This window comes from Rhinatrema bivittatum, chromosome 9 (genome assembly GCF_901001135.1).
Source record: "Rhinatrema bivittatum chromosome 9, aRhiBiv1.1, whole genome shotgun sequence".
Classification (NCBI taxonomy): domain Eukaryota; kingdom Metazoa; phylum Chordata; class Amphibia; order Gymnophiona; family Rhinatrematidae; genus Rhinatrema; species Rhinatrema bivittatum.
The window spans coordinates 79,587,274-79,609,962 of record NC_042623.1 but is presented as its reverse complement, the minus strand read 5'-3'; the positions used below and the strand labels follow the sequence as shown (position 1 = coordinate 79,609,962).

The 22,689-nt window shown below is 49.7% G+C and overlaps 1 protein-coding gene across 4 annotated transcripts in view; it reads right to left on the bottom strand.

Annotated features, from left to right (window-relative positions):
* The window catches only part of MOV10L1 (Mov10 like RISC complex RNA helicase 1), a 546,310-nt gene that overhangs the window by 375,056 nt on the left and 148,565 nt on the right, over positions 1–22,689 (bottom strand). For all 4 annotated transcript variants that reach the window (XM_029617025.1, XM_029617022.1, XM_029617023.1 and 1 more), the window contains exons 8-10: positions 12,501–12,695; positions 11,699–11,813; positions 10,235–10,412 (exon numbers count right to left, since the gene is read on the bottom strand). In XM_029617025.1, coding sequence (XP_029472885.1) covers positions 10,235–10,412; positions 11,699–11,813; positions 12,501–12,695 — 488 coding nt within the window. The remainder of the gene's footprint in view (positions 1–10,234; positions 10,413–11,698; positions 11,814–12,500; positions 12,696–22,689) is intronic.

Sequence of the window (22,689 nt, the reverse complement as noted above, 5' to 3'; positions counted from 1 at the left end):
CGTCTGAGTAACCTTTTCCTTTTAGACGCCTCCTCTCAAATGCCATGCCGCTAGACAAAAGCAATCCACCTGATCGAAAGAAACAGGACCCTGATGAAGATGGTTCAGAAGAAGCGGGAAACGAAGAGGGCCATCGACTACCAGACTGAGTAGATCTGCAAACCACGGACGACCGGACCATTCTGGAGCCACCAGGATCACATCGGACGGATGAGTCTATGTGACAAAGCACCCTTCCGATCAGAGGCCACGATGGAAACATGTACAGCAGAATCGTTGTTGGCTAGACCAACGCTAGAGCATCCATGCCCTCTGCCCCTGTGTCCCTGCGACGAGCGAAGAAGTGAGGAACCTTGGCATTCTTGAAAGTCGCCATGAGATCCATGCACGGCATGCCCCACCTGTCGCAGATGAGTTGATAAGCCCTGTCCGCTAGCTCCCACTCTCCAGGGTCGAGCTGATTTCGACTTAGAAAAACTGCGTGAACATTTGTCGACCCCTGCAATGTGGGACGCCGCTATGCTTGATAGGTGAAGTTCTACCCACTGGATCAACAGCCGAGCTTCCAATGCCACCGGACAACTCCTGGTTCCGCCCTGCCGATTGATGTAGGCTACTATGGTCACGATGTGGGACAACACTCTTACTGACTTCCTGTGAATGAGAGGAAGAAAGGCCTGAAGAGCTAGGTGAACTACCCTGGTTTCCAAATCGATTGATTGACCACCAGGACTCCACTGGAGACCAACGCCCCTGAACTGACTGCCGCAAACAAACGCCTCCCAACCGGATAGGCTGGCATCCGTAGTGACCACCGTCCATTTGGGCACTGTCAGAGGAACACTCTTGTACAGGTGGTCCGAACACAGCCACCACCCTAGACTAGACCGGGCGGACTCCGTCAAGGGCAGGGGAAGGTGAAACTTCTCGGAAATGGGACTTCAACGGGAAAGCAGAGCCGACTGTAAAGGCCGCATGTGTGCGAATGACCTCGGGACCAATTCTAGCGTAGAAGCCATGGAACCAATTACCTGTAAGTAATCCCAGACTGTCGGGATGGGTTGTTGCAGCAAAGATGATACCTGGCGATGCAGCTTGAGACCCGATCCAAGGAAAGGTAAACTCTCCCTTGGCGTGTGTTGAACAAAGCTCCCAAAAACTCCAACGACTGGGATGGGACTACGTGACTTTTGGCGAAGTTGACCACCCAACTGAGAGACTTCAGTACCTGTAGCACCCGTTGGATTGCAGAGTGACACAGACTTTCGGACTTCGCCCGAATCAGCCAATCGTCCAAATACGGATGCACCAGCAAGCTTTCCCAGCGAAGATAAGCTGCCACCACCACCATGATCTTGGTAAACGTTCTGGGAGCCGTCGCAAGACCGAAAGGTAGAGCGTGAAACTGGTAGTGGTTCCCCAGGACGAAAAATGTCAGATATTTCTGGTGGTCCTGTCTGATCCCTATGTGTAGGTACGCCTCTGTCAGGTCTAGAGAAGCCAAAAACTCTCCTGGGCGAACGGAAGCGATGATCTACCGTAATGTCTCCATGCGAAAAAGGGGTATCCTCAGACCTTTGTTGACTTGCTTGAGGTCGAGGATGGGCCGGAAGGAACCTTCCTTTTTGGGAACTATGAAGTATATGGAATAACGGCCCTTTCGCTGTTCTGTGGGAGGCACCGGAACGATTGCCCCCAGGCCTAGGAGACGATGTAAGATGAGCCTGACCGCCTGTCGTTTTTTGGCATATCCGCACGCGGAAATTAGGAACCTTGGGCTGGGACGGTGTGCAAAATCTAAAGCGTAACTGTGTCTTATCACTGAGAGCACCTACTGGTCCGACGTGATTGTGATCCATTCCTCGTAAAACAGAGACAACCTGCCCCCTACCTTTGGTACCAAGGAAAGGACCGGCCTGACGACATTGCGCAGGCTTTCCTCTGGCAGACAGTTGGGAAACTCCAGGTCTGCCAAAATGCCAGCCATAAGAGGTCTGGGACCAAGACTGCTGGTGCACTGGCGCAGGATGAAAGGAAGAAGTGTTGGGACGAGTCGGGCGAGACTTGCAAGCCACTCGAAATCGAGATCGCGCCAAGAAGGACCCCCTGGATCGCGTCCTGTCCTCTGGCAGACGATGAACCTTATTCTCGCCCAGTGACTGAATCATATCCTCCAATTCCTTCCCAAAAAGAAGCTTCCCTTTAAAAGCCAAGGAACCTAAACGGGATTTGGATGCCCCATCTGCCGCACAATTCCGTAACCACTGAGACCATGGAGCGAGCGGAAGTGCGCAGAAGATCATGAAGGGCATCAGCACTATAGGCCACCACCGCTTCGAGACGGTGGTGGCCGAATCCTAGACAGAGTTCAATTCGTTGTCCATTGAAGTCCGTCGTAGTCCTTGCTAACTCGAATTGTAAACGCAGGTGAAGACCTTTTATGTTGGAAGCGGATGACGTCAATACAGAGGGGACGCCCCTGAGGTATGCACCCTTGCTGGTACATACTTCGGAACACACACCCTACGTCATCAAGAACATAGCGGATCCGCAGCGTCAAGCCAGTCCGGGGACGCCGGGGAGAAGCGGCATGGAGACGCCGCGGTTGCAAGCTGCCCATCAGACCTGGAGGGAGTCGCCGTAGAGGTAGAGGGTGGAGCGAGGGCAAAGAAATGCAACAGCATCCTCCGGAAGAGGATACAGCTTATCCATAGCCTTCGAGACCTTCAACCCCATATCTGGGTATCCCATTCACGAAAAAGTAAATCCGTAGCCGAAAAATGAAAAGGAAAGGCTGTAGGAGGACCACTCAGGCCCAATAATACTAGGTCCATGGAACCCAAGCGAGATTCCTCCTGTGGAGCCGCAATCCCTAACTCCTCCAGGATAGCCGGAATTAGCGGACCCAGTTCCTCCCTCCGGAACAGGCGACCCACCTTAGGATCGTCACCCTCAGTGACCTGACTATCGTGCAGAGCCCTGAGCGTAGTCGCTGACTCCTTCAACCCCCCGCGGGGGAAGAGCAGTCTCCTCTGGATCTTCCGGATCTGTGGACTCCGAAACAGAGTCCGAATACTCCCGGGGGGGGGGGGGGGGGGCATGGCCCGTAATGGCTGTTGCGCTTTGGAAAATTTCCCGGAATCCAGGGTCTGGTTCTGCGTTTTAGGTGGGGGAGGGGGGCCTCGAATCCCCCTGACTTAGGATCCTGTCTCTTTAAGGCCTTGCGAGCCTGTGCATAGCCAAAATGAAATCTGAGGAAAAAGACAACGAAGAATCTTCAGAATCCGTGCCAACATCGCCTTCCAACCCTCCTCCTGCAGCCGCTGCCAGCGGCTTGATTCTCGCAGCCGACTGCTGCGGGGAGAGGGGGCGGAAAATCAGTGTCCTCTCCAGTGATCGGAGCGGCTCCCAAAATGGCGGTGTTTCCCGCGCTCACCGGCCCCAATCTGCGAGAGGAGGCAGGCAGATCCCCGATGGCAATCGCCAGGAAGCTGCGCCTCACAAGAATCCCCCTGACTGGCCACGACGTTCCTTCGCCCCCAGGGATGCAGGCCGAGCAAAGCCCATCCTGCGAGAGGCGCGTGCGATCTGCCCCACACGCGATGCAGGCCGGACCGCGTGGCATTGAGTCTCTGGGTCGACAGAAAAAAACTAAGAAAAGAAAGAAAATACCCCCAAACAGAGCGCCGACGCAAGAAGGGAGAAACCGCGAAAAAAAAAAAAGCCATTTATTTATTTTTACAGGAAAAAAAGAACGTCGTCTGACCTGCTCCACTGTCCTGAGTCCTGAAGTGGTCTCATTGGGGTGAGTGATCTGGACTCTCCAGTATCACCCCAAGCTGGGCTGCCTACTAGGCACAGTTAGGGCCCTCAACCCTGAGCCACAGCTGCCTGCAGAATCAGGGGGATGGTCCCCTCAGGACCTGCCAACCCCCTGGGAGGCGAAGACCTACAAGCGGGAGAAGAAAATTATTCCTTACCTGCTAATTTTCGTTCCTGTAGTACCATGGATCATTCCAGACGGTGGGTTATGTCCCCCGTCCAGCAGATGGAGTCAGAACCAAAAACTCTCAGGGGAGGACCTATATAGCCACGCCTCCCCTGCCTCAATCCTCAGTAACTGGACTAGCAAAGCCAAGACGAGAAGAGATAGAACCAGAGGGATCAATTAATCACAAAATGTAAAAACAGCTGTCAACCAACAGCAACTAAACTTGGAATCAAACTCTTAACTGAGAACTTGCAAACAGTACTGCGGTCTAGAACCAGCTCGCAGCATCAAGAGGTACAGAGTGAAGAATTGTAAAGACAGGAAAGCAGGGATGTCCCACAAAAGAACCCCCAACCAAGGGAGGGGTCTGGAATGACCCATGGTACTACAGGAATGAAAATTAGCAGGTAAGGAATAATTTTCTTTTCCCTGTACGTACCAGGATCATTCCAGACGGTGGGATGTACCAAAGCTTCCCCATCATGGGTGGGTCGCGGACAGCCCTGCCCGTATGACCCTGTCTCCAAGCTGACCACCAGACAGCGCGTGGACGTCCAGGCGATAATGCCTTGCAAAAGTGTGGAGCGACTTCCATGTGGCCGCTCTACAGATTTCCTGAGAGGAGACTGAAGTACTTTCCGCCCACGACGTCGCCTGAGCGCGGAGGGAATGTGCCCTAACCGCTAAGGGTGGAGACTTACCCGCCCCGATGTACGCTGCTTTAATCGCTCCCCTTCAACCAGCGAGCGATAGATTGCTTGGATGCCATGCAGCCCTTCCTCTGGGTCCCGACCAAAGGACAAATAAATGATCGGAGAGCCGAAAATCATTGATCTCCAAATAATGCATCAAGGAACGGCGTACATCCAGCCTGCGCAGGTCACTCGACTCAGAGGAGACAAATGACGGGAGCTCCACCGATTGGTTGAGATGGAAAGCAGAGACCACCTTAGGAAGAAACGATGGAACCGTACGCAGGGATACACCACCTGGCGTGAACCGAAGGTATGGCTCTCGACCGGATAGAGCTTGCAGCTCTGAGATCCGACATGCCGAGCGGATCGCCACCAGAAAAATGGTCTTGAGGGTGACATCCTTGACGGTGGCTGTACTCAGAGGCTCGAAAGGTGGACCACAGAGAGCCCGAAGGACCAAATTCAGATTCCATGAAGGACAAGGCGGTCGAATTGGAGGCTTCAAATGTTTTACCCCCTTGAGAAAACGTAGGATATCCGGATGCGAGGCCAGGTGCCCCCTGTCGCCACTACGTAGGAAGGCCCCCAAAGCTGCCACCTGAACTCTGAGAGAATTATAGGCGAGGCCCAACTCCAGACCAGCCTGTAGGAAGGAAAGCACGTGCGTCACGAGGCCTGCATTGGCAGAATCGCTTTCGTCCCGCACCATTCCTCAAAAACCTTCCATACCCTGACATAGGTGACCGAAGTGGATGTCTTCCGAGCTTTCAGGAGCGTCGAGATGATAGATTCCGGATAGCCGCGTCGTCTTAGCTGGCGCCTCTCAAAAGCCAAGCCGCAAGACAGAAGCGATCTGCCTCCTTGAAAAATATCGGTCCCTGGCGAAGGAGACGTGGTAGATGACTGAGACGAAGAGGGCCCCCCCACTGCCAGGTTGAGGAGATCTGCGAACCACGGTCGCCGAGGCCACTCCGGCGCAACCAGGATCACCGGGCCTTAATGTGTCTCTATCCGTCGGATGACCTTGCCCACTAGAGGCCACGGAGGAAAGACATACAGGAGACATTGTCGTGGCCAGGGAAGAACCAGCGCGTCGACCCACTTCCGCGCCGCGCTCTCTTCTGCGGCTGAAGAAACGGGCAGCCTTTGCATTTGCCGCGGTTGCCATTAGATCTACATGAGGCGTCCCCCAGCGCTGCACTATCCTCGGCATTGCGTCTTCTGAGAGTTCCCACTCTCCGGGATCCAGATGTTGTCGGCTGAGAAAATCCGCCTGGACGTTGTCCACGCCCGCTATGTGTGAAGCCGCTGGTCACTGTAAGTGTAGCTCTGCCCACTCCAGCAGCCTGTCGGTCTCCAACGAAACTAGATGGCTTCTCGTGCCTCCCTGGTGATTGATGTACGCCACAGTGGTCGAATTGTCCAAGAGGATCCTGACCACTCGACTGTGTACCATTGGGTAGAACCCCTGTAGAGCTAGTCTGACTGCCCTGGTCTCCAACCAGTTGATGGGCCACCTCGACTGCTCTTCCATCCATCTGCCTTGTAGAGAACTGTCCCGACAGACCGCCCCCCCAGCCGGCGAGACTGGCATCTGTGGTGACGACCACCAAATCCGGGTTCTCCAGAGACACTCCCTGAGACAAACGCTGGGGGTCCAGCCACCATTGGAGGCTGAGTAAGGCTACTCTCTGAATGGGTAGCACTGCCTGGAAATCTCTTGACACTGGGTTCCACCGTGTAAGCAGGGACCTCTGGAGATGTCTGAGATGAGCGAAGGCCCACGGGACCAGATCGATGGTTGAAGCCATGGTTCCCAGCACCTGTAGGTAGTCCCACGCTGTGGGAGTGTCGAGTGCCATGAAACTTGTGACTTGAGCGCGCAGAGCATGTGCTCTGTCCAGGTGCAGAAACACCTTGGCCCACCTTGTGTCGAAGTGGGCTCCCAGGAAATCCAGCAACTGGGACGGCACTAGCTTGCTCTTTGTGAAGTTGACGATCCATCCCAGGGATTGGAGAAGCTGAACTACTCCGTTGACTGCACGGCAGCCTTGCGCTTGCGATTTCACCCGAATTAGCCAGTCGTCCAGGTAGGGGTGAACTAGAATACCCTCCCTGCGCAGCGCCGACGCTACAACCACCATGATCTTGGTGAAGACCCGCGGGGCCGTAGTCAGGCCAAAAGGGAGAGCGCGAAACTGGAAGTGTTGACCCAAGATCTTGAAACGCAGGTAGCGCTGATGGTTGCGATGGATCGGGATGTGTAGGTATGCTTCTGTAAGATCCAGAGAAGCTAAGAATTCCCCCGGGTGCACGGCCGCTAACACTGACCGGAGCGTTTCCATGCGAAACCGAGGAACTCTGAGAGACTTGTTGACCGTCTTGAGATCCAGGATAGGTCGAAAAGTGCCCTCCTTCTTGGGAACCACGAAGTTGACCGAATAATGACCTCGACCCAGCTCGGAAGCTGCGACCGGGACTATGGCGCCCAGCTGTAGTAGGCGATCGAGGGTCTGCCGAACGGCTCCTTGCTTGAGACGAGAACCGCAAGGGGAAAACAGGAAGCGGTCTCGGGGCACGTGTACAAAATCTAAGGCGTAGCCGTGTCTTAAGATGTCCAGCACCCATTGATCCGACGTAATTTGGACCCACTCTTCGTAGAAGAGAGCAAGGCGACCCCCCAGGTGAGGAATCTCCTCGTGGGTCCATCTGGCATCATTGTGGAGCTTTTGAGGAACCTGATCCCTGTGCATCCTTACCGTGGTGGCACCCACGAAAGGACCGGTTCCAGGCGTGTGATCGAGAAGAAGGTACCCGGGGTGTCTGCTGTCTCGCGGGACGCGTCCTTCGTTGATTTCGGTACCGGTTCCTGGAGGAATAAAAGGATCTTGAAGAACGTGGCCGATCTTCTGGTAGCTTATGTACCGCATTTTCGTTAAGGGACTTGATGATCTGATCCAAATCCTCCCTGAATAGATACCTACCCTTAAAGGGAAGGGAACTCAGGCGTGTCTTGGACGAAGCATCGGCCGACCAGTTGCGCAGCCACAAAAGTTGGCGAGCGGACACCGCCGCTACCATGGACCGAGCTAGGACCCTTAACAGATCATACAGAGCATCAGCCCCATAGGCGACCACCGCTTCCAGTCTATCCGCCTGAAGAGCCTCTGCATCTGGCAAGGCTTGAGATGTGAGAAGCTGTTGCACCCAACGAAGAGCTGCGCACTGTGCCAGGGAACTGCAGATAGCAGCCCTCAACCCTAACGCTGAGACCTCGAAGATACGCTTGAGGTATACCTCCAGCTTGCGATCCTGGACATCCTTCAACGCCGTCTCACCCGTAACAGGGATGGTGGTATGCTTCCTGACCGCGGATAACGCCGAATCAACAGCAGGAACTTTGAGGATTTCCAGGAAGTCAGTAGGAAGAGGGTACAACTTTTCCATGGCTCTTCCGACCCGAAGGTTGGCCTCAGGAGTATCCCACTCCCTTGAGATCAACTGCAAGATGTTATGGTGAGTGGGAAAAGCTTTTGCTAGTGGTCATAGGCCCGCTAGAAGAGGGTCCCCCTTCTTGAGCTTCGGAATAGGTGCCACCGGATCCGGAGGGGGGTCGATGTCCATTTCCTGCAGGATGTGAGGGATGAGATCAACCAACTCCGCTGCCTGAAAAATGAAGAAGGACCCTCGGGTCGTCGCCCTCCACCTGGGCCACCAGGGAGGGATCGTCCGCATCCGGGTCCTGCACCGGATCCCCCGCCGGTTGAAGCTGCAGTGGCACCAGGGTCATGGGGGGAGCACGAGAGGGAACCGAACCCCCTGCGGGCAATGGAGACCTCCCCAGGGGATGGTCTCCCCCCGGACGGTGGGTCAAGCAGGCCAATTTGGGGGGGGGAGGGGGTCCCCAAGCCTCAAGGCCCGAATCTTTGCTCTGTAAGAAGGCCCTATGCATTAGCACAACGAATTCTGGAGAAAAAGCTGGGACTCCCGAGGGGGGCCCCCTTGAGGGATCCTCCCCTTGTCTGTCAGGCCCCGCTGTGCTCAAAAGCCCCAAACCGTGAGAAGAAATCGAGAGCGGCGCATCCATGTCCTCCTCTGAAAGAGCTGCCTCCGAATCAGCCAACAAGATGGCCGCCGTTCCCGCGCTGAGGGGGAACGGAGCCTGACGCTTTCTGCCAGCGCGGTCCGACTCCCCTCCGACCTGCCCACAAGGTGAGCTGTACTCCCCCCTCAGGGAAGCTAGAAGAAAGCCCCTCCGCGGGCTGCTGGCCCCCTTGTCGAGCTCCGGAGCTGGGTGGCGATCTCTGCATCGCGGCAGATGAGAGGGGGAGGGGTGGCTGCGGTGCACGCTGAAAACTTTGGCGCTGGAGCGCATAGGCTAAAACGGCCTCCGGACCCCTCACCGACCCGAAGAAACAGTCGGGGAAAGTACCTTCCCGACGGTGGGCAGCCCCGGGGAATGGGTCTTCGCAGGGCTGCAGGCCGGGACTCCGTTCACTCCCCGAGAGGGAGTGGGGGGGAAAGAAACTCCGGGGCTAGGGGGGAGCGGTCGGCCCTACCGACTTTCACCCCTTACAAACTCCTGTCCCTACCGGCAGCTGAAAGAAAAAGAAAAACAAACAACACTTACCGCAACCCAGTAGGGAGAGGAAGAGAAAGAGAGAGGGAGAAAGAGAGAGGAAATGACAGGAAACGTACAGCCTGTCAGCAAGCTCCTGGTAAGAGCCAGTGTCCCTCGTTGAACGGACCTGTCCTGTCAGCAGTGCCCACAGGACTTGTCTCCCCTCGAACTACACTCTCTAAATGAGGAAAACAATATCCCTATTAATCTTTTTTTTTTTTTAATTGATCCCTCAGAAAAACAAAGACTTAAAGAAGTGCTGGGGACCACCGTGTCCCCCGCTCACATCTGCTGGAGTCAGAACTATACTGAGGATTGAGGCAGGGGAGGCGTGGCTATATAGGTCCTCCCCTGAGAGTTTTTGGTTCTGACTCCATCTGCTGGACGGGGGACATAACCCACCGTCTGGAATGATCCTGGTACTTACAGGGAACCCGACTTCTCAGAAAGCTTTTTTTTTTTTTTTTTACTAAAAACTTAATTCAAAATTAGCAATCAAACCAAAAAGAAAACTAGCTAACTCCTTTTTTTTTTTTTTTTTTTTTAAATCAGACTGAGTGGAGCCCCCAGACCATCTGCTGAAGACAGAGTAATACTGACTGACTGTGGGTGGCACCCTGGTATATAGGACAGAGCCAGTCAAATCTTGCTCTGTCTCCATCTGCTGGTGCGGAGGCAAAACCCAGGAGTCTGGACTGATCCGGTACGTACAGGGAAGAGCTCTTTCTTTCTATTTTCAGCCACTCTTCTGGATTTCTCCCTGCTTGTGCCTTACACATTTGGATTGCAAGCAATTTATAGTTCCCCTCAAACATCAGTAAGCAGGAGAGTCAGTATGAGCAAGAATGCAATACAGAGCATGAGCTAGTCCAAACACCTCCTTTCTGTATACCTTTTCTAAAGGGAGATGATCATCAACAAACCCACCTTGACATACGGAGGGCCTACACTCTGCCAGCCCCGGTACCTCCAACAGCAGGAAGCCCCCATTCTTCCTCAGCGTGACACCACTCAGGCTGAACTCTTTTGCCTCCTGCTCTGCAAAGATGTCTTCCAACCACAGCAGCGTGGCAAATTTCTTCTGGTAATTAGATATGTTCAGCAGCTACAAAACAATTAACTACCATTTCAGATCAAGAGAAAATTTTCTATGCTCCTCCCTTTTCTCATGCCCAAGGAGGCTGGAATATAAAACCACTCAGACTTACTAACCTGTTGCTGCAGATTTATAGATAGCACTAGCTGCTTGCACGGATTGTGAGGTTCTGTATACACAGCTCCAGCTTAGAGTGAACTCAGACATATAGATATGTGGATGGTTTGTTTGCATATCCCATTGCATCTGATTATAAGGGCCAAATTTAAGATTATGGATCCCATAGGCAAAAGAACCTGGAGTGGGGGGGGGGGTCCCCAGTTTCAGTGCTTCCAGGATTTCCCACCCTAGGCACATGCCTCTGCTGCTTATGTCTAAGTCTGGCCCTGCCAGCCTTCAAGACTTCAGGAATGCAAAGTGCATCCAACAGCCCTCAATAAAAATGTTTGACATTGTACCCCTTCCAGCAAACTGTAAACCAAATCAAATGGAAAACCAACTTTCAACAAAAATACTTTCAAAAGTCTTGCTTGCTGAATAAATCAGCTTTCCCACCTAGGATCAGTCCTTCTAGAAATGCAGAAAAAAAAGGTCAAAGTGGTCTATTTATTATGGTGTGGTTTGTAAATAATACAGGTTAATAGCAAATAGGCCCATTAGAAATGAGGGCTATGGTAAAAATCACATTCCCGCATGCATCATACTAAATGACCCCAAAAACTTGCAGATAGCTTGGTTTTTTTTAATGTATTAACTCAACACACTTGCCTTATTGAAGAAATGATTGCTGGGCCTCCTTTGTCCCTTCCCTTACTGATAGAGCAAACCACACTTCACAATGCACAGAGCATACAACTTCTGGCTCAAAGCATTCCAAAAACCAAACTAATAAAGCACGTATTATACATGAACTATTTCTAATATATTACACAAAGGTGCACAAACGAAAGGCAGAGCACATTGTTTCTATGAGGAGGCCGATTTTCAAACACTGCAGGTCTTTGAAAATCCTGAGTAGACCAGTGCTGCAGGGATTTATTTGAAAAGTATTACTCTCTCACCCATCTACAATTTGAAATGAAAAGGACATAGGGTGAAGAAAATGCAGGGATTTCATTTCTTAAATCCTTACATAATCTATGTTGGAACTACCCTAATCCCACTTATGGTTTTGCTTTGTTTCCCCACCTGTAGTAAGTAGGGGATACTTTCAAAAGGTTCCTCCTCCATCCCTCAGTGAACATGTTTAACCTCAGAAACCCCTTTGAAAATTGTTCCTCTCCCCAGTCTCTCACCTCTGCCAAAGCTGGCTCAAAAGTCAGAACGTCCATTTTCTGTTGCACACATTTTCTTAATCTCTCTGGTACGGAGTAAGCTGGGACAAAGCAGGGTAACTGCCTTCTAAAATTTCTAAATTAAAAAAAACCAAAACACACTAATTAGCAAGCTCTAGACAAAAAACTAAAGAGAAACTTCCTAAAAATTACTCCTGCACTTTGTATGTTCCTTCTCACATCTGCAGCACGGTTCAGTATAAACCAAGAGCTTCCACAAACTGGCCCCAGCCACATTCACTTCTTCAAATTATACACCCCCCAACTGCCCCCAAAAATTGAATGCATAGGCAGTCCAAGTACCCTAGCTGGTCGTGAGGGAAGTCTACTCAGACTTAAGCTTGGCACGTGCTGGCAGCAGATTTCCCTTCCTCACAATTCTGCACACCTCCTGGGTGTCAACAGGCTGAAACATAAATCTATAATTCAACAAGTAGCACTATGACCCTGTCCTTATTTTATGGTTAATTTGTGCCACAAACTCACATGGCTCTGTATACCTCCCAAGCTATAACTGCAGACGGACAGAATAAGTATGAATCAAATACATCCAAACAAAATGAATCTTCAGCGTCCCAGCACCACCCCTTGTTTCCTGATAAGGCAGACTTGGCATGTAAAAGCAATGTCCTGTGCATCAGAATTCAGGAAACAAAACCTTTCCAGATCAGGTATCTGCCTACATAGCTTTACTTCTTTCCTTCTTGAGTATAAGTGTGAGGCCCATCTAAGAGCAAAGGATTTGTGCGTTACACAGGAATACCTGTTCTGCGATGCCATCACCACTATTTTATCCTGTGGACTACAAAGATCTGGCAGCATACTCTGACGCTTCCTGTATGGCTCGGTGGCCGCAATCAGCATTTCTTCTTCACTTCTGACCATCACTTTCAAATTGCGCCCAATGATGAAGTTGGAAAAGCAAAGCAGAAGCAGGTCATTAAAATGGCCTGGGTTCCTGTGAAAAAGCATAGGAAGAGACCATTTCTCCACCTACACACAGCATTTGGAATACATAGCAAAGGATTGGAGTGGGTGACACTGGATTTGGGAATGCCTCTTCCACTGCAGTCAACACACAAGTATCCTTGCTTTGAGGAAGCAGGGTGGAGAGAGACTATGTCCTGTTACACTTTCAAATGTTTTACCTCACCTTCTAGACAATAAAATGTATCTTCTATCCCTCAATATCTTATAACAGTGATGGCCAACCTTTTGAGCTCATTGTGTCAAAATTCATAAAAAAAACCGAGCATAACTCGGGTGGTGTGTCACTTCTAGAAAAATCCATAATTGTGATATTTGTAGCTCTAATTAATAACAAGTTATAATTTTAATATATGTACTGTATTTATTAATAAAGCAAAAACAAATAATTCTTTACCTTGCCTGCTTAGTGACTTTTTTGTTGCTGAATTTCGTCGGCTAAATCTTCAATTAAAACACTCTCTCCCCCTCCACCCCCCACCCCCCCTCCCACACAAACTCTTACTCCCCTGGATTTTCTCATACACTCATGCTCTCACACTCACTGGCTCCCTCACATACACACAAACACATACACCCAGGCAGGCTCCCAGTCATTTTCACACACACAGACCCCAGGCAGGCACCAATTCATTCTCACACACACAGACCCCCAGGCAGGCACCAATTCATTCTCACACACACAGACCCCCAGGCAGGCACCAATTCATTCTCACACACACAGACCCCCAGGCAGGCACCAATTCATTCTCACACACACAGACCCCCAGGCAGGCACCTATGCATTCACACACACACACCCCCAGGCAGAGTCCCATTCATTCACATGCACACATTAAAGGCAGACCCCCCTCTCTCGGAACCTCTCTCATTCCTCTGCTGCCACTGTCACTGCTGCCACATGACTATTGGGGATGTTACTATTCTTGCACATTCCCAAAGATTACATGTGCCAGTCACTAAAAATATATATATATATTTTTTTTAACCTTTGCTGTCTGATCTTAGTTTTCTAATTGATTGGTCACAGGCTTTTTTTTTTTCCACCTTCCCTTTCTTATTTTTTCCACCTTCCCTTTCTTATTTTTTTTTTTTTTGCCAATTCCTTTTATATTGTCTTTTTTCTGTTTCTTTTCTCTCCATCTTCTTCCCTCAAACACAGTCAGGTTCTCATTCTCACATGCATTTCTCTCTCACACACACACACACACACACACACACACACACACACACACACACACACACACACACACAGCTCTCACTGGCACATGCTGTCTGACTCTCACACACACAGGCTCTCTCTCACTCCCACATGCTGTCTTGCTCAAGCACATGCAGTCTCTGCAAACATTCAGGTCCTCACTCTCACACACACAATCTCTCAACTCATGTCATACATGCGCGCACACACACAGACCCCTCAGCCTCTCTCTCACCTCTGGGCCTCCTCTTCGCGGGTCGCGCAGGATGGGCTCTGCAGCGGCCCTGCTACCGGGCTTCTTCCTCTTCTCGGGCCGCTGCGATTTGAGATTCGCGGCGGCCCGTAAGTGCAAGCGATGCTCCTCTTCTGCACGCACTGATGCTTCACCTCCTTCCTGCCCACGCGGCTCTGGCAACGTTTACTTCCGGGGCCGCACAGGCAGGAAGGAGGAGGAGCATCAGCGCGTTCAACACGATCTTTTTGTTTGGGCTGTGGTGACATGAGCCTCACCACGGCCCTGCCTATCTGCCTGTCGCTGCGCCGCATGCGCCTCCCTGCGCCCTGGGGCATTGGGGGGGGGGGGGGGGGCTGGAGGGATACTAAAAAACTAATTTTATAGGGTTGGCGCAGCCGAAAAAAAAAAAAGGCTCGGCACAGCCGATTAAAAAAAAATCAAAAAAAAATCGATAGTCCCAAAACGCTACGCGTGTCAGCAAAAACGGCTCGGCGTGTCACCTCTGACACGCGTGTCATAGGTTAGCCATCACTGCCTTATAAGCTTGTTTCCTACAACACTGCAGCTTCTGACATACAGAAGAACACAAGAAGTTGCCATATTGGATCAGACAAGTGTCCATCAAGCCCAGCATCTTGTTTCCAACAGTGGCCAATCCAGGTTAGAAGTACCTGGGGCAAGTAGCCAAACATTTAAGTAGATCCCTTGCTACTAATGCCAGTAATAGCAATGGCTATACTCTAAATAGCAGTGGAAGAGCCACAGACACATCAAGCACTGGCATGGCTCCTACTACCTGTATTATCACTTGCAAGTGACTTGCTTTCAAGCAGCTTCAGCCAAAGTCACAGTAAAGGAGACTTATACACAGAGCAGCAGATGGAGAGAGAGGTGCTGAGGGCTAGTAAACCCTAGGAAGATGACCAGGTTTCAGGCATCTTTTCTTTCTGCTGTGATCACACATCACATTTAGGTTCACAACACTGCTGTTCTACAGACCCAATCCTAACCTACTTACCACCAAGAGCTGAGTAGCATATGGGAACTCTGTGGTTATCGAGCTGGCTGCATTAGCAAGTTTCATTATTAATATCAGATGAACAAAAAGAAAACATTTTTTTAAATCCCATTTTAAATTTTTCTGAAGTAATTTTTCACATGGAAACATGAATTTACTGCTTAAACCCAGGGTATCTCACGCAATTACAGCATTTTCAGAGTCTTACAGACTGAAATAAAAACACAGTCGTACATGGTACATCCATACTGCCCATATCCCCTTCAAAACACCTCCTCCCCTCCCCCCCTCCCTCAATTCATGGTCTTCCTCAGAGCTGCGGGAACACAGACACCTGAAAATCCAAATGCCTGCTCAGGCATCAATTGTGGGGGGGGCTGCTCAATTCTGTCTGAACTTCCATTCATTTTGCAGCCAAGAAATTGCCATGCTGGGTCAGACCAAGGGTCCATCAAGCCCAGCATCCTGTTTCCAACAGAGGCCAAAACCAGGCCACAAGAACCTGGCAATTACCCAAACACTAAGAAGATCCCATGCTACTGATGCAATTAATAGCGGTGGCTATTCCCTAAATAAAATTGATTAATAGCCATTAATGGACTTCTCCTCCAAGAACTTATTATTATGAATGATTATGAATGCCGTATAAATATATGTACATTATTGTTAGAGTATTATATATACTGTACATTGTTATTGTATTTTTATTATATATACTGTACATTGTAGTCATGTTATTATAGTTCCTTGTAATTATATTTACTCAGTTATCCGACTGTTACTTGTAAGGGCCATGCCCAAAAGTTATTTGTTTGATGTAAACCGATGCGATGTGCGAACGGTCATCGGTATAGAAGAGACTTTAAATAAATAAATAAAAAATAAACTTATCCAAACCTTTTTTTTTTTTTGTAATATAATGTTTATTAATGACCATGAACCAAAGAAGAGTAAATACAAGCACAGTAACCATGTGAATAACCTTCGCACAAGAAGAAGGTATACAAGCAGAAGAAGCGTATAAATGGCATACAGAAAATAGATATATTGAAATAACCTATGAATCAAATGACGTGACCAGAGAGAACCTTAGAGACTGGTCGTACCTAGCATTATCAATAAAAAAGGTTAAGCTGATAAGCATCAAAGATATATATAGAAATTGTCTTTTGTATAAGGGTGCCCCATTCCCCCTCCCCCCCTGAAGTCGCGCAACGTCCAAGAGAACAGTTCTCCCATAAACAAATCAGGAAAGGGATGGAGTAGACACTGGCAATTGTATAGAAGCTGCTGACCGCCATGCAAGGTATGGCTGCCAAATCTTGTGGTATCCAGGTAGCCTCCTGTGTCTTTGTGCTGTAATTTTGTACATTGTACTCATTGTGTCTAATTTGTGGAGTAAAGCAGCGTCCTCGTTAATCAATATTGTATTGGAGTTCGGTGCTTGGTGGCAGTGACATGGAAACAATCATTGGTACCATCCAAACCTTTTTTGAACCCAGCTACACTAACTGCACTAACCACATCCTCTGGCAACAAAATCCAGAGCTTTATTGTGCGTTGAGTGAAAAAGAATTTTCTCCGATTAGTCTTAAATGTGCTACTTGCTAACTTCATGGAATGCCCCCTAGTCCTTCTATTATTCGAAAGTGTAAATAACCGAGTCACATCTACTCGTTCAAGACCTCTCATGATCTTAAAGACCTCTATCATATCCCCCCCTCAGCCGTCTCTTCTCCAAGCTGAACAGCCCTAACCTCTTCAGCCTTTCCTCATAGGGGAGCTGTTCCATCCCCTTTATCATTTTGGTTGCCCTTCTCTGTACCTTCTCCATCGCAACTATATCTTTTTTTAGATGCGGCGACCAGAATTGTACACAGTATTCAAGGTGCGGTCTCACCATGGAGCGATAGAGGCATTATGACATTTTCCGTTCCATTAACCATTCCCTTCCTAATAATTCCTAACATTGTTTGCTTTTTTGACTGCTGCAGCACACTGAGCCGACGATTTTAAAGTATTATCCACTATGATGCCTAAATCGTTTTCCTGGGTGGTAGCTCTTAATATGGAACCTAACCTCATGTAACTACAGCAAGGGTTATTTTTCCCTATATGCAACACCTTGCACTTGTCCCCATTAAATTTCATCTGCCATTTGGATGCCCAATCTTCAAGTCTTGCAAGGTCCTCCTGTAATGTATCACAGTCTGCTTGTGATGTAACTATTCTGAATAATTTTGTATCATCCGCAAATTTGATAACCTCACTCGATGTATTCCTTTCCAGAACAATTATATATATATTGAAAAGCACCGGTCCAAGTACAGATCCTTGAGGCACTCCACTGTTTACCCTTTTCCACTGAGAAAATTGACCATTTAATCCTACTCTCAGTTTCCTGTCTTTTAACCAGTTTGTAATCCACAAAAGGACATAGCCTCCTATCCCATGACTTTTTAGTTTTCGTAGAAGCCTTTCATGAGGGACTTTGTCAAACGCCTTCTGAAAATCCAAATACACTACATCTACCGGTTTGCCATTATCCACATGTTTATTAACCCCTTCAAAAAAATGAAGCAGATTTGTTAGGCAAGATTTCCCTTGGGTAAATCCATGTTGACTGTGTTCCATTAAATCATGTCTTTCTATATGCTCTACGATTTTAATCTTGAGAATAGTTTCCACTCACTGGTCTATAATTACCCGGATTGCCCCTGGAGCCTTTTTTAAATATTGGGGTTACATTGACCACCCTCCAGTCTTCAGGTACAATGGATGAATCCTTAAATTTTAGACTACTGTACTTTGGTATCATTTTCATTCCTGAAATACCACAGATCAGTCCAAAAACATGGGTTTTGCATCTCTACCAGCATATGGAGGCAGAGAACTAAAAAGCTTTTCAGGCACGCTACTTAACTAAGTGTGCCACCTGCAGTCCCTCATTATTGACCTGTACCCAAGCCAATGTAGAGCCATCAGTTAAGTCAAGTAACAACTTCCCTTCCTAAGGCAAAAATAGACACCTCAGACTGGAGCCCTCACATCCAAGGACACAGAAAATCTCTCAGTCCAAAGTTCAAACTATATACAAATTTAATCTCTGCGCTAAGGAACTAACTCCAACAATACAGTCTTTAAGAATCCAGGAGATGGATCTCTGGACTGATCTGAGGTATTTCAGGAACAAAAATGAGCAGGTAAGAACCAATTTTCTTTTCCTGTTCATACCCCAGATAAGTCCAGACAAGTAGGATGTACAAAACTCCCCTACACTGGGTAGCAACCCAAAAGACCCGCTACAGAACACTCTCACCAAAACTCGCCCCCCTCCGGTGCCTGCATATCTAAGTGATAATGCTTGGTGAAAGTGTGAAGGAACAACCAAGTGACCACTCTACAAATCTCCTGCGGCAACAATAAATGACACGCTGCCCAGGAGCTTGCCTGCACTCTAGTCAAATGTGCCCACAATCCCTCCAGGACAGCTGGACTCTTACAGATAGGTCAAAAAATAATTTTCTTCAACCAACAAGCAATAGTGGCCTTAGAAGCCTAAATTCCTCTCTTTGCACCTCTGAACAAGACAGATGATGTAATCACTGGAAGCCAATAATGACCTTAAGATATCACAAGAATTCGACGAACATCCATGAAGTGCAGTCCCCTCGCCTGCTGTCCTTCCCTGGCCAAACCCAGGAAAGCTGGAAGCACCACCATCTGGTTGAGGTGGAAAGACAACAATCTTTGGCAAAAACGAGGGTACTATCTACAAAGACACACCATAGTCTGAAATCCGCAGAAACTGTTCTCTACAGGACAAAGACTGAAGCTCAGAAATTCTTCTGGCCAAACTAATCACTTCAATGACGCCTTCCGCAGCAGCTCAAACAGAGGACCACAAAGACTCGCAACACCAAGTTTAAGTTCCAAGAAGAAAGCAAATGTTGCTTATCTGTAACAGGTGTTCTCACAGGACAGCAGGATGTTAGTCCTCACATATGGATGACATCATCAGGATGGAGCCCAATCATGGAAAATTTCTGTCAAAGCTTCCAGAACTTTGACTGGCCCCTACTGGGCATGCCCAGCATGGCACTAACCCTGCAGCCAGCAGGGGTCCCCCTTCAGTCTTATTTTATAGCTACAGGCAGTGCCGAAAAAATAAAACAACAAAGCGTTACGAACCCAACACCGCAGGGCGGCGGGCAGGTTTCGTGAGGACTAACATCCTGCTGTCCTGTGAGAACACCTGTTACAGGTAAGCAACATTTGCTTTCTCACAGGACAAGCAGGCTGGTAGTCCTCACATATGGGTGAGTACCGAGCTGAGGATGTCCGAACATGCACCAAATGTACCCAACGGCGTGCAACAGGCACAACAACTGTGGTGAAATTTGGTAGAGGGCATCCTGAATCCCACCGGGCAGGCGGAAGGGTGTTGGTATGTCACGTTGGAAACAGGTTACGCAGGACAGATTGGCCGAAGATGGAATCTTGTCTTCCGGCTTTGTCCAAGCAATGGTGGGCTGCGAAGGTGTGGAGTGAGCTCCAGGTGGCAGCCCTGCAAACGTCAGGAAGCTGCACCGATCGTAGGTGTGCTACTGAAGTCGCCATGGCCCTTACAGAGTGTGCTTTAACACGGTCTTGGAAAGGAATGCCTGCTTGCTGATAGCTGTTACTGAGAAAAGTGGAACCAGGGTCGAGACCGCTTACCTTGAGGCCGGGACGCTCAGGAAAGGACCCTCCGCAGCAGCTTGACGTGGTAACTGGATCAGTAGTATGTCCCGAGGACAGTCCAGGTCAGGACTGGCAGCAAACACAGTTCCAAGGCAAACAGATCCAGTAGGCAGGTAGCAGGCAGAGTAATCCGGTAATGCAGTCCAGGTCAGGGCAGGCAGCGAACAACGAACCAAGGCAAACAGATCCGGTAGGCAGGTAGCGGGCAGAGTAATCCGGTAAGGCAGTCCAGGTCAGGGCAGGCAGCGAACAACGAACCAAGGCAAACAGATCCGGTAGGCAGGTAGCAGGCAGAGTAATCCGGTAAGGCAGTCCAGGTCAGGGCAGGCAGCGAACAACGAACCAAGGCAAACAGATCCGGTAGGCAGGTAGCAGGCAGAGTAATCCGGTAAGGCAGTCCAGGTCAGGGCAGGCAGCAAACAACGAACCAAGGCAAACAGATCCGGTAGGCAGGTAGCAGGCAGAGTAATCCGGTGGCAGTCCAGGTCAGGAGTATAGCAACAGGCAGGAAGAGCAACAAAACACTCACTAAACGCACTGTGGCCGAAGCGACGAGCTGGAATGAAGCTTCCCTTAAATCTCCCTCATTTCCCGCGCAATTCGCAGCTGATCGGCGTCTGACGTCAGGGGGCGTGGCCTCGGCGCGATTTCGCGCGAGAGTTGTCTGCAGCGTCAGAGTTGCTTGCCGATGTCCTGGGGGAACGTCGAGCCCGTGAGTGAGGCAGAGATGCTGCTGGCGTCGCGGACGCAGGGGTGGCAGAGGCGGAATCACGCTGGCCGCGGGGAAGAAGCTTGCCGGTATGTAAGCTGGTAACAATAGCAAAAAGATATGCAGTCCGCCAACCAGGAGGAGAGAGTCTGCTTACCCACAGGCTGCCCTAATTTATTGGGATGGAAGGAGACGAATAGCTGAGTGCTCTTCCTGTGGGCAACTGTACGGTCTAGGTAGAATGGTAGAGCCCGTTTACAGTCGAGGGTATGCAGAGCCTGTTCTCCTGGACTGGAATGGGGCCTGGGAAAGAAGGTAGGTAAGTATGATGGATTGATTAATGTGAAACTCCGAAACTACCTTAGGTAAGAATTTAGGGTGAGTGCGGAGTACCGCCCGGTCCTGCAGGAGTTTAGTGTAAGGCGGATAAGTGACTAGGGCCTGTAATTCACTAACCCTGCGAGCTGTAGTGATAGCTAGAAGGAAAATCACCTTCCATGTGAGATATTTTAGGTCACAGGAGTGAAGAGGCTCAAATGGAGGTTTCATGAGCCGACCAAGAACCAGATTAAGGTCCCAAGAAGGGGCTGGAGGCCGCAAGGGTGGCTTGATATGAAGCAAGCCTTTAAGAAAACGTGTTTCGAGGGGTTGTCCCGATATAGGGACATCCCCGACACCTTTATGGAAGGTGGCTACCGCACTGACATGCATTCTGATTGAGGAAGTCTTTAGAACGGATTCCGATAAATGCCAGAGATAGTCCAAAAATCTCGGGATTGAACAGGAAAAGGGATCAAGGGACTGTGAAGAACACCATGATGTATACCTTTTCCATTTATAGGAGTAAGACTTTCTTGAGGAAGGCTTCCGTGAAGCAATGAGGACACGAGAAACCAAATCTGAAAGGTTAAGTGGCTGAAGAATTAACCTTTCAACATCCATGCTGTCAGGGACAAGGCCTGAAGATTGGGATGGCGTAGACGTCCGTCGTTCTGAGTGATCAGAAGCGGGTCCTTTCCCAAGGGAATGTGCCTGCGGATGGAGAGATCCTGGAGTACTGGAAACCACACTTGGCGTGGCCAGTGAGGTGCTATCAGGATCATGGTTCCCTTGTCCTGTTGGAGCTTCACGAGAGTCTTCGAGAGAAGAGGAAGTGGAGGGAATGCATAAAGCAGCCCGGCTGCCCACGAGAGGGAGAATGCATCTCTGGGCTGAGAGCGCTCGCTCCGAATGAGGGAGCAGTAATTGTCTACTTTGTGGTTCTGAGGGGACGCAAAGAGGTCTATTTGGGGATATCCCCATTGCTGGAAGAGAGAGGTCGCTACCGAGGGATTGAGCAACCACTCGTGTGGTTGGACGACACGACTCAGTTTGTCCGCCAAGACATTGTCCACTCCCGGCAAGTAGGTGGCCCTGAGGTATATCGAGTGGGAGAGTGCTTCTGCTCAAATCTGAGCAGCCTCCTGACAGAGAAGGAAGGAGCCTGTGCCTCCCTGCTTGTTGATGTACCACATGGCCACCTGGTTGTCCGTCTGAATCAGGATGACGTGATTTGATAGGTAATCCTGAAAAGCTCTGAGAGCATATCGCATTGCTCGAAGCTCCAGGAAATTTATCTGGTGTTTGGATTCCTCTTGAGACCAAGATCCTTGTGTCTGTAGATCGTTTACATGAGCTCCCCAGCAGAGGTTGGAAGCATCGGTGGTGAGAATGAGTTGAGGATCTGGTAGATGAAAAGGCAGTCCCTGGAGGAGATTGTTGTGATCTTTCCACCAGGCGAGAGACAGACTGAGTGCGTCGGTGATGCAGACAATGGTTGAGAGAGGCTGAGTCGCTTGAGTCCATTGTGACCGTAGAGTCCAGTGCATGACTCTCATGGCCAGGCAGGCCATTGGAGTGAGATGGACTGAGGACACCATGTGTCCGACAAGGACAAGGAATTGCCGAGCAGTTGCTGAGTACTGAGACTGCAACTGGTGAGCGAGAGACACGAGGGTTTGTACTCGTTGAGGTAGGAAGGCTTTTGCCTGTAAGGTGTCCAAGTCTGCCCCAATGAAAG